The sequence below is a fragment of the Halichoerus grypus genome, chromosome 11, assembly GCF_964656455.1.
Source record: "Halichoerus grypus chromosome 11, mHalGry1.hap1.1, whole genome shotgun sequence".
Classification (NCBI taxonomy): Eukaryota; Metazoa; Chordata; class Mammalia; order Carnivora; family Phocidae; genus Halichoerus; species Halichoerus grypus.
This window is the reverse complement of record NC_135722.1, coordinates 3,396,393-3,414,377: the sequence shown is the minus strand read 5'-3', so window position 1 is coordinate 3,414,377 and position 17,985 is coordinate 3,396,393. Positions and strand designations below refer to the sequence as shown.

The window sequence follows — 17,985 nt, the reverse complement described above, 5'->3', positions numbered from 1 at the left end:
GCAGGTCCTTAGCGCTGCTCAGCTTTGCTGATCCCTGAGAGCAGGTAGGGAGCTGTGAGGAGAAGGGGGGACAGGCTCCAAGAATTTAAGTGCGAGATGCGCAGAAAGCGGAGGTGGAGAACGTAGGCTGTTCCATGAAAAGTTTGTCTGGAAGGTAATGGGAGGGGGTGAGGGGAGGCTGGGACCCCAGGGCGTCCTTTCTAGACTGGGAACGCTGAGCGTGATGTGCTCCTTTCCCGTCTCATGTGTGGGGATGCTATTAGGAACCGAATTAACATTTGGTTATCATTTTCACAGTATGGCAGATTGAGTCAGTCTGAACCCTGAACCCCATCAGCCGCCAGCTTCTGTGGAGTAGCTGGCTTCTGATGAGAGTGGGGAGTGCCTGGGGAGGGGGCTGCTGGACAAGTGTCGGCCACGCCCTGCCTCGAGGACTGGCCCGTTGACGGTGTGCTTATTTGGTTATTTCACCTGTGGGCTGGGATAGGATGCAGGTGCTGCTACCCGCATTTGTAGATGAGTCACCCAGATGGAGAACTTGGAGACCGGTCTGAAGTTGTAAGGCTGAGTTGTTGCCCAACACAGAAGGATGGTAAATTACCTGAGGAAGCTCTTCAAAATACGTATTCTTATGCGTGCTGATGCACTGCTGGCGGGCCCTTCTCCGTGGGCCTCTCAGTGTACCTGGGCGTGCATCCCCGAACCATGGCCCAGCCTCCTCACTGCTGGGCACTGAGCACTGAAGGGGGCTGTACAGTGGGGAAAAACAAAACAAAAAACAAAATACATATTCTGCCCCGCCCCCCCACCGGAAATGAAACCTCCAGGGCAGACCAGCTGCGGGAGCTGGTCAGGAGAAGACTGGCCAATTCACAGGTCTGAGGCAGAGGGGCAGCCGTGTGTCAAGGAGCAGCATAGGAACAAAACGTGTTTGGGAAACTGGGTGAGTTGGGACCATACATTGTGCATGAGGCACAAAGCAATAAGCAAGGAGGCTGGAGAGAGAAGCAGGGACAGAGCTTGCAGAGCTGACTTCTGGACCCACCCCTCCAGACCAAGGAGACATGGTGGTCTAGGCAAAGGAGGAGGCAGCAGAGACAGTCCAGAAGATACTGGTGTGAAGTAGAGTTAGCGTAGCCAGCAGTCAGTTAACATGGAGGGAGAGGAAGGAGGCGATGTGCCCAGGTGTCTTGCTTGGACGGCTGGATGGACACAGTCCTGTACTGCACCAGGGTGGAGAGTCAGATGGGGACTGGAGCCCAGAGGACGCTGAGGAACTCGGTTTGGGGAAGATGGTTTGAGCCACCTGGAAGACATGGAGATGCATCATGGGCAGGTGGACAGTTGCCCAGAGTGGTGGGGGGGGGCGGTGGTGGCAGCCTTGGACACTGGTCAGGCAGGCACGGTGTATAGGGTGGGCAGGGGACCTAGGATGGAGCCGTGGGAGTACTAGCAGGTATGGGATGAGCAGAGAGCATGGGAACAGGATGAGGCGGGAGAGAGTGGGAGGGAGCAAGTCAGGGGCTCGATCAGGCAGGTGGAGGGAGTACTGAAATGGGCCCTGGACCAGCAAAGATGAGGACATCGCTGGGGTCTCAGCCAGAGCTCTTGCAGTGAAGTGACGGGGGCGGAAGCCTGGGTGCAGGGACTGGTAAGAGCGCAAGAGAAAGAATTGGTGACTTCAGGGGAAAGCTGTGTGTCCACATGGTCTGTGAGCATCATGCTCGTGTCCTGTAGTTTTGCCATGTTTAGGAAGAAGAACAAGGAAGGGAGGATTGGTATTTTTTTTTAAAATACAAAGAAAATGCATACTTAAAATTGAATTAAAAAGGAGTACAAATTGAAAGTCTCATTTCCAGCTCCCTTTCCCAGCCACAGTGGGTAACCTTCATCAGGTGGGTGTCCGTCTGTATTTTGTCTTATATACATATAGAAAATACTAATATGTTTGCTTTTCCCTAAATTGAGAACACCTTCAAATACTGTTCTGCACCATGTTTTTTTTGGATTCAGATTATACAGTCTTGATTATTTCATCGCTAAATACTCAGTGTGAACATAAATTTTGTCAGTATCTGTTGCTTCGAGAAACTGACAAGGAAAAATAAATTATATATTGGACTTTTTAAACTGCTTATGAATTTTATTTTGATGCTTGCAGATACTAGTCCGTGTTTGAAAACGCAGTGGCCCTGCATCCGTAGTGGCTCCGAGTAAGTCTGGTGAGCCCGTGGGCCCCGTTCTACAAAGGTGCGAAGTTTGCTGTTTTCTCTCTGTGTCCCCGCCCTTCTCGTTTCCATAGATAGGTAGCTGTACATAACCTTTCTTTAAAAAAAAAAAAAAAAAAAAATTATTTTAGAAAAAGTGAGCAAGAGAAGGGGCAGAGGGAGAGAGAGAGAGAAGCAGACTCCCCGCTGAGCGCAGAGCCTGATGTGGGGCTGGATCTCGTGACCCTGAGATCATGACCTGAGCTGAAATCAAGAGTCGGACACTCAACCGACTGAGCCACCCAGGCGCCCTTATACATGACCTTTCTGAGCATACCTTTAATCAAGACACTGGGGCTTCAGAACTTATGATTTGCTCATTCATTTTGGTATATAAACTTCCAGTTTTCTTTTCAAAATTTGGCATGCTTTTTTTAAGCCTCAGGCTGAGGCAGATAGCTTCTACTGACAGAAAATAATCCAAGCCTGTTCTGCAGGTCAGTTTTTCAGGTGTTCCTTTCTGTTTGCTAAATTAGAGCCCGTTTCTGTCTATTGCACTTTGTGTCCCTACACGGAGAGGACATATATTATCTGCCTTCTGTGAAACTTGATTCTTGTTTCAGCAGGTTAGCAGAATAGTGAAAAGTCATTAAGAAATAAAATGGAGCCAGTGATAGAGAATGAAACCAAAGGCTGTGGAAAAGTAACTCGGGGTGACCAGGGGAGCAGGGCAGGAGAAGGGAGGGGTCAGGACCTGGGGGGGTGGGGCGAAGCACCACAGCTGCTTTCCACCTAGAGTCCTCCTACTGGAACCACTGGGACGACTGTGTTCATCACTTTGGGAGCTGAGTGTTGAATCTGAGCCATGGGACTTAATTTAAAATTGGCCTGAGTGTGGATTTTGATCAGTAGTGTCGGTTTGTATGACCTGAACCTGTTACCCGGGTCTGAGCCTCTTGTCCAGAAATGACAAATATCAACATTTTCAAGCACTGTGTGAAACCAAGTTCTTAAACTGATTTGATGGTTAAATGTTGCTTTTCTTGTCCTCAGTCCTAGGAATGTCAAACAAACACGAACCTGCTTTGCTCAGACTTACAGTTTATTAAAATGAGAATATTCCAGGGATTGTCGTATCTATTCAGTTTCAAAAAATACTTCACACTTTGATTACAGTGAATAGAATGTCACTAGTAGTATGTTTGGCTTACTGTGTTTCTTAAATACACATTTTTTCTAAAGAGGAGAAAGTGTACTTCTGCCAGGCCCGTCAGTGCTGACCAGGTTGGTCACTCATGGCTCGTGTTTAGGGCTGGTTCCGCTGCATTTGGTTTTCTCTGCAGCAAGAATACAAACAGTGCACATGTGAACATGCTTTTGGAATCTTTTTAAACTTTGGAATTTCCTGTCGAATGTTTATCTGAACTCCTAAGTTTAAATTTGTTTGATACTTTTTCACTTGAATTCTTTTGTCCAAAGAGAAAGGTTTTTCTTTGAGTAAGCATAATTGTCAAATTTTAGAAATTCGTTTTCTACCGTAGCCAAAACAGTGTACTGTAGAATGGTTTGGGCTGTTGAATTTATTGTAAGAAACACTTATATTTAACCAAAATGATGGGAAGTAAATATATTTTCTTCATAGGTGAACAAAGACAGTTTGGGATTTATGAAAAATGTAAGGGACTTTAGACTCAGACTTGTTTTGGTGATTGGAGGAGTTACAGGAAAAGTGAGCCGATGCGGGTGTGGAGTGAGGGGCTTGTAGCTGAGTGTGGATGGGGCGAGGCGGTGATCCATCCATTTCCAGGAGCCCATTGCCAAGATCCAGGAGGCTCTGCAGTGATGGCTTCCTCCTAGCTGGGGGACACGGGAGTGACCAGCTCCTCCTAACTCGGGGGCACGGGAATGATGGTCTCCTCTGAGCTAGGGGCTGCAGGAGTGACCAGCTCCTCTAGCCTGGGGGCGTGGGAGTGATGGGCTCCTCCTGGCTGGGGGGGATACAGGACTCACCCAGGAGGCTTCGCAGTGGTCGGCTCCTTGTGGCTAGAGCGTATTGGAATTTTGGAGCACCATCTCACTCCTCCCAAGTGTTCGGTGTCTGCTTGTTATGTTTTGACTAGGTATTTCATTCAAAGCCAGTGAGATTTGTTCATAATAGAAAGACTTTTAAAAATAAAACGCTGATATTCGACCCTCCTGGACCCACAGTGCGGGACCCTACCAGGGTGTCTGTGTCGTGGCCCTCTGCCCTTCTCATGGCCCCCCCATCTCCCTCCCCTGCCTGAAATCCCACCACAGCTTTCACTTCATTGTCCTCAGTGGGCAGGACATCGGTGCCTTCTCCGCGCACATTCCTGGCCAGTGGCCCCGGGCCCCTCTCCCCCAGGCAGCTCTCACTCCCCCTCCGCAGTGTTCCTTGCCCGTCCTGTCTGCATTCCACTTCCAGTGGGCCTGGGAGAAATCCAAGGAGGACTCCCATAAATTCCCACACACATCTCCCGATCCAGCTGGGTGTGTGCCCCCACACTGGGCAGCCCTTCCTCTCCCCGTGGAGGAGCCGTGCGCTCCCAGGACGGGCCGCCCGCTGCGCTGCCCCGGTGCTCTGCTCTCAGCTGCTCAGAGTGGCCACTCGGTCAGTCCCCACTCTCCCCTGGGTTCTCACCACAGAGGGCCTTTCTCCACCCCGGCTCTTCCTCTTTCTGCCCTCTTTCTCTTCCCCCCCTTACTCACGGCTTTGCTGCCCCTCCTCCCATGCTCTGCTGACCTCCGTGCCGTCAGGCCTCCAGCTCCGCTGCTGCTCCGGAACCGCCGTGCCCACGGCCCCCGCTGCCCTCCGCCTCAGCGGCCCGTCTCTCGGTGATCCGTCAGCTGACTCGTCTGCCAGCATCCGCCGACCCGGGTGACTGTCCTCCTGGAAGCATTTGACCCCTGAGATGGCCCCTTCCTGGCTTCCTCCTGCTTGCTAACTGCTCCCCCTCTGTCCCTCGTTTCCCGACTGTTCGGTGTCAGGCACCTGCTTGGAGCTCGCCTCTTCTTACCTGCGCTCAGTGCCGTGTGATTCGCCTGCCGTGAGCTTGCTCTCCCACTTTGCCGACGTTCCCAGGAGCTCCGGGCCGGGAGCCGTGCTCTCTACTTGATCCTGCCCCAACTGTCTCATAATACCCCACACGGAGCACGCCGCAGCCCCGACTGCTCCATCTCCCCTGCACACGGGCCCTGCCCAGAGGCCTGTCTTCTCAGGAGGTGCTGACCTTCACTTGCTCCGGCCAGAACCCTTGGAGTCCTCCTGGGCCTGCGCGCTCGGACCCGTCAGCAGGTTCTCCTGTCCCCCGGTCCAGAAGCCGCCCGCCTCCTGCACCCCGGCCTGCTGCATTACGGCAGTGTCTGAGGGGCCTCCCCACCTCTGCCCGCCTCCTACAGGGGATCCTTTAAAACTGATGAAGGGCACAGCAAGTGGCATGGTGGTTACTTGTGTTCCGTTTTGAAAGCTCTCTCTTGGCCTCCAGCTCTCCAGCACGGGTCTTGGTTCAGACCTTCATTTCTCCCGGGGTTGTGACAGTTCTCCGTCTGCGGGCCTGGAGCTGGCTTCCCACTGTTCACCCCTTCCTCAGCCCCGCTCTAGCACTGCTCCCAGGCCTTCTCTTCTGATTCCGCAAACCCTTCTGAGCACGCACGCCCTCTGTGTCGAGCACCGCCTGCGCTCCACGTTCAGGGCCCTCCGAGTCTGTAGATGGACGACTCCCAGAACCTTGGGGATAAAACCCAGACTCCTCACTGTGGTGCGCAGGGGCCTTCCATCTGGCCTCTGCCCACTCCCAGCCTCCCTTACCCCTTCCTGCACACTGCCCGGGCCACAGCCCACTGGCACCCTCCTCCGCTACCAGACGCCTCTGTGCTTCTACCAGAGAGCCGGTTCCTGTTCTGAATTCAGCTGCGGCGCCCTCTCCTTCGGCAGACCTTTGGAGCCGCATGTCTGCCTCCCGCCATAGATGACCTCCATGCCGCTCCCATGGTAGCCTGGGCATTTCTCACTTGGAGCACTGACCACACTGGGGTCACTGCTAGCTTATCTGTCTGTCCTGCAGCAGCACCCTGAGGAGGGGCCGGGCTCGCCGGTCTGGGGTTCATCTAGAGTGGGTGTGCAGCCATCTCTGGAATGAACTGTGGCTTCCAGTCAGGATGGCCGCATAAACTCTTTGACATAGCTCATCTCCAAACAGCAGTGCAAAGGTAACATTTAAATAGAGAAACAAATAAGCCCAAATACATAGCCAGGCCCCCACAAGAGAAAAATCCCTTTCATACAGAAACAGAATAGAAACCCAGTGTGGTAAGCATGAGTTGGCCAGGTTCCCTGGCCGGCCGCGCTCTAAGCACCAAGCATGCAGGGGCAGCAGGAAACTTGGCTCCTGCAGGTTGGGGTAACAGGGACTGATGTGTCCAGAGGAAGTAGAACTAAAATCAGACTCGCTGTTTGGAGCTGGGTTTAGATAAGGCTTCCCCATGTAAGGTACACTGGGGCTTTATAGGAAGTTGTGGGCCTCAGGAGGGTAGGACGCGATCCCTGGGCTGGGCCACACTGTCCAGTGACTCTCTCACAGGATCCTCACTGTCCGTAAGGAACAGGCAGCAGGAACCCTCAGTCACCATGGAAACCGAGTTCTGGCCTGAGGCCTTGGGATGCTCGGAGGGGCAGTTGCTGGACACAGGGCAGGGAGGGGAATGCCACCAAGAGAACCTGCTCAGGCTGAGCTGGAAACCAGATCCTCCAGCTCCCAGAGTCAGCACCTACGGAAGTATGCGTTTACTTCATCTGCAGTCTAGCAAAACTGTCAAAATAAGTCTGCTTAAATGCTTAACCAGATAAATGAACATCCCTGAAGAGAAACAGGAAATGATAAAACAGAAACAGAAGTGAAACAAGGGAAGGAGGACATGGCAGAAAACCATCTAAAATCTAATACATGAAGAAGGTATTGGCTAGCACGATACACTGTGGGTCGGACATAATCAGAGACCGAATTAGTGAATTGACCCAGTTTGCTGCACCAGGGGACAAAGCGACCAAATAAAATCCGTGGCCCCGGCCTGGCGAGCCTGCAGCCAGCCCCCCCTTGGACTTGCCCACCGCGTGAAAGATCGCGGATCTCACCGAGGCTAGTTTGGGTCAGGTTCTCTTTCACCTACAACACAAACAGTATTTTCTGATACAAGATCTCTATGATTAGATGCAAATCTCTCAACGTTAGGCATTGAATGACCTGATGGTCAGCTAGTTATTTACTGGAGGAGATGAAAATCAAAGAATTTGGCCTAATTAACTTTGGCACATAGGAAAGGAATCTCTGCAGCTCATGAAAGAGCGGGACCCGATGGGAGAACAGGGCCCCCCTCCCCACCACTTCCCCGCCACAGGCCCTCCTCCCAGCGCTCCCCGCTGGGTCTCTGAGACGGCCCAGCACTCGACACAACCTTTGTCAGGTTTGAGGACACGTTTGGATTATTCTCACATAGTTTTACTGTCATTTCTTTGTGTTTGTGGCTCTGCCTTGAAATACTGAAGTCAAGAGTTGTCTGTGATCTATCACAGAAACAGCCTTGTCTGCAAAGAGCAGTGTGTGTGTGCGTATGTGTGTGTGCACACGCGCGTGTCAGGGAATCGTGAAATATATGCAGCCTTGTCTGCAAAGAGCACTGTGTGTGTGTGTGTGTGCACGCACACGTGTCAGGAATCGTGAAATATGTGCAGCCTTGTCTGCAAAGAGCACTGTGTGTGTGTGTGTGTGTGTGTGTGTGTGTGTGTGTGTGCGCGTGCGTTGTGTCAGGGAATCGTGGTGAAATATACATAAAATTTAACATTGCAACCAGTTGATTGAATAGCTGGATGATTTCATTGAAGCCTCCCTCGCCCCCAGCCCGGTCCCCTTGGGTGACCACACTCAGCTGTGAGACCCACTCTTGTTGCAGGCCAGTTGCTCTGTTATTTTCAACGATGCTCTGGGGTATAAATGTCTCTACAAACTAAACCGATCAAATTCTGGCTCCTTCCTAAGAATTGTACCTGAAGTCGGTGTTTGGTGTGTGTCCTAATCCTGGGAGGGCTCCTCCTGCGGCCGTCACCTCCTCCTCTTTCCTGCACACGCACCAGCCTGTTGTCTAGGCTGCTCTCTGCCCACTTGATGTTCAGTACGACCCCTCTGCTCTCCAGAGCACCTGGGTTTAAACTGGCCTGTGAAGTCCATTTCCTTTGGGAAGAGATTAGGAGCTATCTCTTTTGCTGCCCTACCCCTCCCCCAAATCTCTGCACCAGGCCTAGGGACAGAGGCAGGCTTGTCTGAATGATACCCCTGCTCCAGGAACTGAGCAATTTGGGGAGGGCGGGCAGCAGCCCGGGGCCCGGGGTCCTCTCCAGCCTTGCAACCACCGTCTCCGAGACCAGGAGCAAAGATGACCAGGACCCAGGCTTCTCAGCCTGCCCCTTCCACCCAGGGTTCCAGCCTCCGTTCCCTGAGTGGGGTTGGGCAGAACCAGGGAGCCCCTGCCTTTCCAGCACTCATGCCCAGGATGTGGCCTCTGTACGAGACAGGCAGCTGGGGCATTATGAGAAACACTGAAAGCCCTTGGGCTTGGGGGCTGGGGGACATGGGAGCCCCTGCTCTTGTTCTCGGGGGGTGGTGGTGAGGGAACCCCATGCTCTTGTTCCAGGGTGGGGTGAGAGGACCCCTGTGCTTTTGTTCCTGGGGGGAGGGGTGGTGAGGGAGCCCCATGCTCTTGTTCTTGGGGGGTGAGGGAGCCCCGTGCTCTTGTTCTGGGGGGGTGAGGGAACCCTGTGCTCTTGTTCTAGGGGGGTGAGGGAACCCTGTGTTCTTGGCTACAGCCTCTGGAGGGGAATCTCCACCTCCCTGAGCTGGGAGGAAGGGGGGGGGTCAGTTTGGGTTCAAATATTGCAGACTCGCCTTTCTTACTGAATCTTTGTAGATTTTTTTGAATAGATATTTCTTCATTTGTTGTGTGCCACTGGATGGTTTTGGAGGCTTTGAATAGTTGTTTTTATGTAGGTGTGTAGGGCTTTTCATGCTGTGAAGCTGGAAGCTTGATCACCCACAATTGTGGGTTTTTGAAGAAGAAACTCTGATTTAGAAGGTAGATTAGATAAAATGACCATTAGCTTATTATACCCGTGAAAATGCTCAGTCTCTATAAATTACCTGCCTCCCCACCCCCTCCGGTTTGTCCCCCTGAAATAACCGCATCCAAGAGAAAATACTGCAATTTTACTCTTTTCTGTTGTTGATTATAGCAATACTGCCTGGCTCTTTTCATTCCCCATGGATGAGTACAGTTGACCCTTGAACAACTTGGGGTTAGGGGTGCGACCTGCCCACAGTCAAACATCTGAGTCTAACTTCGGGCTCCCCCAAACTGAACTACTGAGACCCTCCTGTTGGCCTTCCTGGTAGCACGAGCACTCAGTTAACACTTACACTCTGTGTCGTACGTATTACATACTGTATTCTTAGAGCAAAGTACGCTGGAGAAAAAATTTTAAGAAAATTACAAGGAAAATACACAGGCAGCACTGAGCTGCATCGATGGCTAAGTGTGTCGTCCGTTGACAAGATGACTTGTCAGTGCTTGCGGCAGGACTGTCTTCTGCAACACGCAGATGTGACGGGATTACTAACGCCAGACATCAGAAACGAGAAGGTAATGTGACAGGTTCCTCGTTACTTACAGTCTAATGATTCATGTGGTACTACGTGTGGTTGCTTTATGGTGACCCAGTGTCGTCGGTACGATTACTTCATCATTGCCTCGCCTGTCCGCTAATGAATGAATTGTCATTAAACTTCTACAGCCTACAGTATTACAGACATACTTATAATGTAGTCTGCATTAAAAAACAATTGTGATAATAGGCTGATACACATTTTCTCCAATGATGAGGGAAGCATTCTGTGAGGTAATGTAATTCTTTGAAAGCAAAGTTAAAAACAACTGGCACATGATTAATTTTATGTTAAATCTCACTCACCTTGTCCCTGCACACTTACTGGATTTGCACACACAGCAGATAAGTGTACGTACGCCATGATGGTTCTCTACTGTCCATCAGGTAGAGGCGGATCATCATAAAGGTCCTCCTCCTCATAGCCTTCCCGTGGAAGAGGCTGAGGACGGGGAGGAGGCAGAGGGGGGATGGTCTTGCTGTCCCAGGGGAGGCAGGCACACTTGGTGTCACTTTCTGGAAGTACATTTCTGTCTGACGTGTTTTGCCTCTTCCTTTCTCTACAAATGTGTGTATATGCCTTGCCAGTACTCCCGCCCCGGGCTTTAGCTCCGGTGCCCGCACCATGGACAGGTCCGTGTGGTACAAGAAGTCAAGCGCAGTCTTGAACAAGCGGAGCCCTCTCCAGGGTGCCTGATGTCACTGTGTTTTCTGGCACAGCGTCTTCTGAGTCTCCTTCGTCACCCCCCGGCGCTGGTTTGGAAGCTCTCCTCTCCGTCACGTCGTCCTCTGTTAACTCTGTGGGTGGCGTCTGTGAGCCCTTGAATTTCTCCAAGATCCACATCTCGAAACCCTTCATCCCCTAGCTTTTTTGCCATATCCACAATCTCTTTTATGATTTCCCACATTGGCTGTGTCGTTAACCCTGTGAGATCACGCACAGCGTTTGGGCCGTTTTCTCCAGCAGGAATTTATTGTTTTGGGCTTGATGGCTTTCACAACATTTTCTGTCACATCAGCAACATCTTCGGTGGTGTAATCCTTCCAGACTTCCAAGGTGTTCTCTCTGTTGTGATTCGCTTTCATAGTGTTGGCCGTCCTTTTCGTAAAGGATCGTGTATAATGAGCCTTGCAGGTCCTCATGGCCCCCGATCCACAGGCTGCATTAGAGACATTGTGCTCCAGGGCACATGGGCCACTTGGACACGTTCGATGTCGAGCTCGTGGGGTTCTGCGTGGCCAGGATATTGTCCAATATCAGAAGAACATTAAAAGGCACTCCCTTACTGTCAGGGTACCTCCCAAGGTGAGGGACAAAGCATCAGTGGAACTGATCCTGAGAAAAGGTTCTGGTTATCCAGGTTTTCTTGCTGCACAAAGGACTGGCTGCTGGTGTCTGTGTCTTCCCATTAAGCCCCCCGGGGTTAGCTTCGTAGATATGGCCGGCCTGATCACAAACTGCCCCCGCACATGCGCTAGCTTGCTCGCCCCTTCCTGCCTTCCTCACGAATAAATGTCCCCCCAAAAGAGGGCACTTCCACGTGCATGAAAAATCCTGTCCTCAGTGATTTTCCCTCTTCTCATCTCGTCTCTCTTCTCGTCTCTTCTTGTCTCTCTCCTCGTCTCTTCTCGTCTCATCTCTTCTCGTCTGTTCTCGTCTCGTCTCTTCTCGTCTCGTCTCGTCTCATCTCTCTTCTTTTCTCGTCTCTTCTCGTCTCTTCTCATCTTTTCTCATCTCTTCTCGTCTCGTCTCTTCTCGGTTGAAGTATAGTTGGCATGCAGTGTTACGTTAGTTCCAGCGTCTCGGTGATCCTCTCCGTGGTGTCTGGGGGATCGTCCGCTTCCTCTTGATGGTGGAAGCTGCTTCTCCTGTTACCTTGACATGTGTTAAGGCCAAACCTCTTTCTAAAATTACCAGACCATCTTTTGCTGGCATTGAAATTCTCCAGCTTTAGATCCGTCACCTTCTTTGGCTTTAAGTTGTCACATAATGACTTCCCCTTTTGTTTGAAGATTCATACTGGAGTCCGTAGGTATACCTTCCTATAGCAGTCCTGCATCCAGAGAAGGGCTGCATCTTCAATACGAGACAAAAAGGGATTTCACCAAAACTGCATGGTTTCTGTGTCTGCCAGCGTAGCCGCAGTGACAGCTTCACGAACTACCTGGATTCTCTTCTCTTGACCTGGCAGCAGCCGCAGCTGTGACCTCAGTCTGCCGTACGTGTCAAGCAGTTTACCTTGTTTTTGTGACGCCTGACTTTTCTCTGCTTCTGGGGAGCACTCCCAGCTGCACCAGTGAGGGCACTTCGTGTGAGTCCCAAGGTGTTATTCAGGGTTTATGGTGTTGCAGTAAACACAACCAAAAATACGCAAGAACCACAAGAAATCACTTTTTACTGCAATACACAATGTACTGGAGAACGGAACTGCTTACAGGAGAGGATTAGCATCATGGTGTTTTTAGCAGATTCTTGCCACACTTGAGCTCGTCGCAGTAGCAGCGGGAGGTGGCACAAAATTACCACACTGTGCCACATGTACCACAGTTAGTTTATGCAGTTGTGATTTAGTGCTGCGTTTTCACATTTGGTTACGGTTCTCTCGGCTGCGAATGGCACCATGTAGGGGACTGTGAGTATTTGCATGTTTTATGGCAGCAGATGATAAAATAGGCTAGTACCTATATATATTTTATTCATTTATGACATGCTTTTTTCTTCAATTTTTTTAAAGATTTTATTTATTTATTTGAGATAGAACGCGAGCAAGAGAGAGAGCAGGAGCCTGGGGAGCAGAGGCAGAGGGAGAAGCAGGCTCCCCGCTGAGCAAGGAGCCCGATGCGGGGCTCGATCCCAGGACCCTGGGACCATGACCTGAGCTGAATGTAGATGCTTAACCGACTGAGCCACCCAAGTGCCCCTTTCTTAATTTTTTGACATTTCTAGGCTACTCAGTTCATCTGCCAGTTTTTTCAAATTGTTGCAGATCCAGAACATTTTCTAATGTGTTTATTGAAAAAAGCCAGATAGAAGTGGACCTGCACAGTTGAAGCCTGTGTTGTTCACGGGTCAGCTCTGTTTCAGTTCTGTATCATGGCTCAGTAGGCTTTTGTGGACCAGCCTTGTGAAGTTGGATCGTAGGGAATGCTGTACATTCCGTGGTCAAGTTCCCTTTGAGTTGCAAAGGGTTAATTTATGAATGAACTTGAGGTATGCCACTTGTTTATAAATTGATTTTCTAGAATTGCTTAAATCAATCACTTTCTGTATTTTGAATGTCAGATTGTTAAGTGAACCTTTATTTCCTCCTTTGTCCTTTAAAGAGAAAACTCTTAAAATATGGAGATTCATTGGCAGAAGACATTACTTATTTCAGAGGAGTTTTGCTTGTTGAAAAACGGACCGGAGAGTGTGTATCCTCTTCCTTGGACCCTGCCTCTGTGTCTTGTCCCAGGGCAGCACTCAGTATTGCAGGAGAGCAACCCCACAGCAGGGTGGGGGGGACCCTGGCATCACCTCAGTGACACTTCCTCTAGAAAGTTCTCTGACTACAGAAATAAGTCTTCAGCTGTCCCTCAGAGGCCTACCAGCATTTGTGAAAAGTCTATTTTATATGGTCAATTTTGAGCCAGTTAGGGCTAACAGACCAGCTTTTGGGTGCTATCAGCCTCCTCCTGGGGCTGCTCCAAGCCCTGTGGTCTTCACAGACAGGAACTGGCTTAGGACAGGAGGCTGGGGATGAGCGGTGGCCTTCTCAGCCTAACGTTCTCCCCTCGGCAGAGGTTCTGAGTTGCATATCTGCAAAGCACCTGAAAATGTCTCTGTCCCCTTGGGTGTCAGGCCCCAAGCTCCGTAAAATACCTGGGACTCAGGTGTGTCATGAGGCGGGGGCTTGTGTGCGTGCAAGGCTCTGGGGTGGCTGGTGGGCGTGGGGGCTGGGGAGGGCTGCAGAGGCTGAAGACCCCCCACTGTCTCCTTCCATTTTTGTTGCCCCCTCCCCCAGGAGTTCGCAGCACTTACTAAGGAGCTCAACGTCTGCAGGGAGCAGCTCCTGGAGAGAGAGGAAGAGATCGCGGAACTGAAGGCGGAAAGAAACAACACCAGGGTCAGTAGGTGCATTCTCGCTACTGGAATGCTGTCTGAGGGTCACCTAGGGAGCACTGTTGCTGTCTTTAAACTCAGGCGCGATCCACTCGATTGGCTTTTAAACACCTTGTCGACATTTCCCCGTGGAGTCGACCCTGACTGATGAGCTCAGTGTTCTCATACCTTGTTTGAGTCGTGATGAGAACTAATGCTATTTTAGCTCATTTGAGGGTGCATTTCTCTAATTTTAGACTGAATTGAAGGGATTCACATTTGGTCTAGCATGTGATTGAAAGGGGTTTTTGCCCCACATTGAGGTATGAAGTTGCAAGTGCTCTTTAAACATGGTTTTACCTTGGCCTGTCCCACCAGCTGCTGCTGGAGCATTTGGAGTGCCTCGTGTCCAGGCATGAGCGGTCCCTGCGGATGACAGTGGTGAAGCGGCAGGCGCAGTCCCCGGCAGGCGTGTCCAGCGAGGTGGAGGTGCTCAAAGCCCTGAAGTCCTTGTTCGAGCACCACAAAGCCCTGGACGAAAAGGTGCCCTGAGCCCCAGTGGTTCTTGGTGTGGGCGCGCTGTCAGAGACACGCTCCGTGTGTCTGCCGTTCACTTCTAACGTTCTCGGGCTCCTGTAAACACTTGTTCTGCAAGAAGACAGACTTCTGTAGGGTTAAAATGTAGCAGTTGGTGTAAATGTGTTAAGATTTATTATATTCTGTAAATCGATTTGCCATTAAGAATTGGGTAATATAACTTATTTAGGGGAAGACTTCGCTCAAATGTAAAATTTAAAGCTGTTACAAAGCAAGTTGTTTTTTTTTTTTTTAAAGATCTTATTTATCTATTTGAAAGAGTGAGGGTGCATGAGCGGGGTGGGGGGGAGCAGCAGAGGGAGAAGGAGAAGCAGGCCTCCCGCTGAGCAGGGAGCCCAATGCGGGGCTCAATCCCAGGACCCTGGGATCATGACCTGAGCTGAAGGCAGACGCTTCACCGACTGAGCCACCCAGGCGCCCCAACAAGCCAGTTTTCTTGCCATTAACATCAGTGAAAGACATTGAAGTCATTCTGTCATGTTACCTTATGAGAATGGGACCCAAGGGTGACTGTACATTAAGAAGCAATTAAACAAATATACACCCACCCCTCTGTTTGCAGGTGAGGGAGCGGCTACGAGTAGCACTCGAAAGGTGTAGTTTGTTAGAAGAAGAACTGGGGGCTACACACAAAGAGGTAAGCTCCATAAATCACCAGAGGATTTGGTTAGAGGGGTTCTAATTTTTATGCCTTGTTTTTATCATTATGAAGCCTTCAGTGCTGGCCGTCAGACATCACTGGTCTTTCTGACCAGCGAGCCACCCTCGCGGGCCACTCCAGTGACCAGCGCGCTAGGCTCTTACTGCTGAGTCGCACGGTCCCTTACGTTCCCATCGTCCCGTCGATAGCACCAACCTAGTTGTTGACCTGGTTGTATTCAGGCTAGACAACATCGCCGTGTATTCTCCTGTCCCGTGTTTACAGCTTGTAGTTGCATCTTTCCGAGAGGAGTTTCTCTTTATCTCCTCACCCTCACATTCAGTTCTTTGCTTTTAGCTAATGATTCTTAAAGAACAGAATAATCAGAAGAAAACACTAACCGATGGAGTGCTTGACATGAACCACGAACAAGAAAATACTCCAAGCACAAATGGAAAGGCAAGTGCTTAGGCTTTCTCTCTGTCTTTCCCTGATGTCCTCCGCGCGCTCCTGAGAGTGGTGGAAGCCGACAGCAGGCATAGACTATGGGACTTGACTCTTTCCGGGAAGTGCTCTGTTCCCTAGCTCAGCAAACAAGGCTATTTAAGGATTTTTCCCCCACCAGAGATCTTCCGACGGTTCTTTAAGCCACGAGGAAGACCTTGCCAAAGTCATCGAGCTCCAGGAAATCATAGATAAGCAGTCGAAGGAGCAGAGCCAGATGAAGGAGCGCCTGGCCACTCTCTCTAGTCACGTGGCAGAGCTGGAGGAGGATCTGGACACCGCTAGGAAGGACCTCATCAAGTCTGAGGAAGTGAACACGAAACTGCAGCGCGACGTTCGTGAAGTGAGTGACAGTAGATGTTGCCGCGCTGTCGTCGAGCTGAATGTGGGGTGTTTGGTGGGACCCTTGTGTGTGGACGTCTCCCCTCTGCAGAGTCTGGCTGTCTGAACTTACTCTTCGGCAGGCTCACGTTTCATTCAGGAACACACGTCAGTATCTGTTGTGCTGCTAGTCAGCGGACAGCGACGTGGGAGGGGGTGGTGCCGGCTGCCTTCTAGCTTTCTCACCTGCTGCTCCCAGAAGGGTTATGTGCTCTTGAACATCGGCAGTCAGACACACAGTGAGAGTGGGATTTGCTCACACCTGGGTCATCAGGATCGGGCTGTAAAAACATGTAGACATATACTTATTTCTGGCAAGCGTTTCTGCATTTAGAGTGATTTATGAGAATCTGATCATGTTTACAAAAACAGGTCAAGGGCAGGATACTTTCTCTGGCGCCGCCTCCCATCACTCACTGTAAGCTGTCCTTTGTAGACAGTCATCCCTCCCCCCACCCCCAGGAAGACCCTTTCACACCCTTGAGTGTGGATGCACAGGCTTACTTTCTGTGTAGTAGCTTAGCGTGGGTAATTTCATGGAAGAGTTTAAAACAAAGGAAAATATTTGCAGAAATTATATAACCTACTTAGTTAAATTATTCTTTGGCAAGGGTAGGAGATTCTGCAGCAGAGTTTAATATGCAAAGAATTTTGAAATTCTTTTTTTAAGACTCATCACTTTTAATGTTAAGACTTTGCTGACATAAGTTCCTTAGTAAACAGGGAGGGACCTAAGATGAATCTTTAGGGTGGAGGACAGGAAGGGCAGAGCAGAAAGTTCTGGGCCCACTTTCAGTGTCAGATACCATGTGATAGAATTTTGCTGCAGGATCAGGCTTCAGAAGGTCGCATCCAATTATATCAGACTTGGAGTTTTGTTTCCATTTGTTAATAGTATTGCTTCCATTTTTTGGTGATTGGAGGAGATTTCATCCAGCTTTTACACAGGGAAATGACAGCCGTGTCTCACTGCTCTGTCCGTCGAGAGGCCGCTCCCTGATCTGTGGAAAGCCCCCTTGTATCGGGGACAGTGGGGGCTGCACCTTCACTGCGCACACCTCGGCGCCTGGCCTTGCAGTGTTGGGGTATTTGATCCCACATTTCTTCTGTAACATCGTGTGGGAAAGAATAAGCTTGGTAAACTGAGTGAACAGACGTAGTATTAAAACAGTGTTAAAACAGTCTTTACTGGTCATGTAGGGGAATACTTCGGATATTTGAGGTAGGTATATTTTCATTCATATTGGAGACAGTTGGCATCTCTCTCAATTTAGAGGACACTGATTTTATATTTGATTTGAAAATTAGGATCTAGTCCAGGCTTTGTGTCTGGAGTATATTGATGTTGTTAGCCTTTAATTATTTGCCTTTTTTCCCCTTGAAATACTTGATGTAGGCCATGGCCCAGAAGGAAGACATGGAAGAGAGGATCACCACTCTTGAAAAACGCTACCTCGCGGCACAGCGCGAAGCCACCTCTGTGCACGACCTCAACGATAAACTTGAAAATGAGATTGCAAATAAAGACTCTATGCATCGGCAGGTAGCAGCTTTTGTTGAACTTCGTTCGACTTTTATTAATTACTAATAAAGTTCAAGACCTTTTTCCTGTGACTTTCATGTTGGAAATCAAGTCTCAACGTAAAGTTTTTATGATCTTAGAAAATTATGTTCAAGAATGTGGGTTACTTCAACTTGCAAGTTTTTAATTATTTAGGATTTTATGTAACCTCGATTCTTTCTTCTGTTTTGTTTTCATTGTACGTTAATCTGTTGCTTGTTAGCATTTTTACCAAAGGAGGGAAGGAGTGGCCAAGAGCGTGGAGGCTGTTGGCAGTTTGTTGGT

The 17,985-nt window shown here is 50.0% G+C and overlaps 1 protein-coding gene across 9 annotated transcripts in view; it reads left to right on the top strand.

The window, feature by feature from the left end:
* PPFIA1 (PPFI scaffold protein A1) overlaps positions 1 to 17,985 on the top strand; it is a 90,629-nt gene that overhangs the window by 22,352 nt on the left and 50,292 nt on the right. For all 9 annotated transcript variants that reach the window (XM_078057652.1, XM_078057648.1, XM_078057646.1 and 6 more), the window contains exons 3-8: positions 13,941 to 14,042; positions 14,396 to 14,560; positions 15,177 to 15,251; positions 15,612 to 15,713; positions 15,880 to 16,101; positions 17,536 to 17,682. In XM_078057652.1, coding sequence (XP_077913778.1) covers positions 13,941 to 14,042; positions 14,396 to 14,560; positions 15,177 to 15,251; positions 15,612 to 15,713; positions 15,880 to 16,101; positions 17,536 to 17,682 — 813 coding nt within the window. The remainder of the gene's footprint in view (positions 1 to 13,940; positions 14,043 to 14,395; positions 14,561 to 15,176; positions 15,252 to 15,611; positions 15,714 to 15,879; positions 16,102 to 17,535; positions 17,683 to 17,985) is intronic.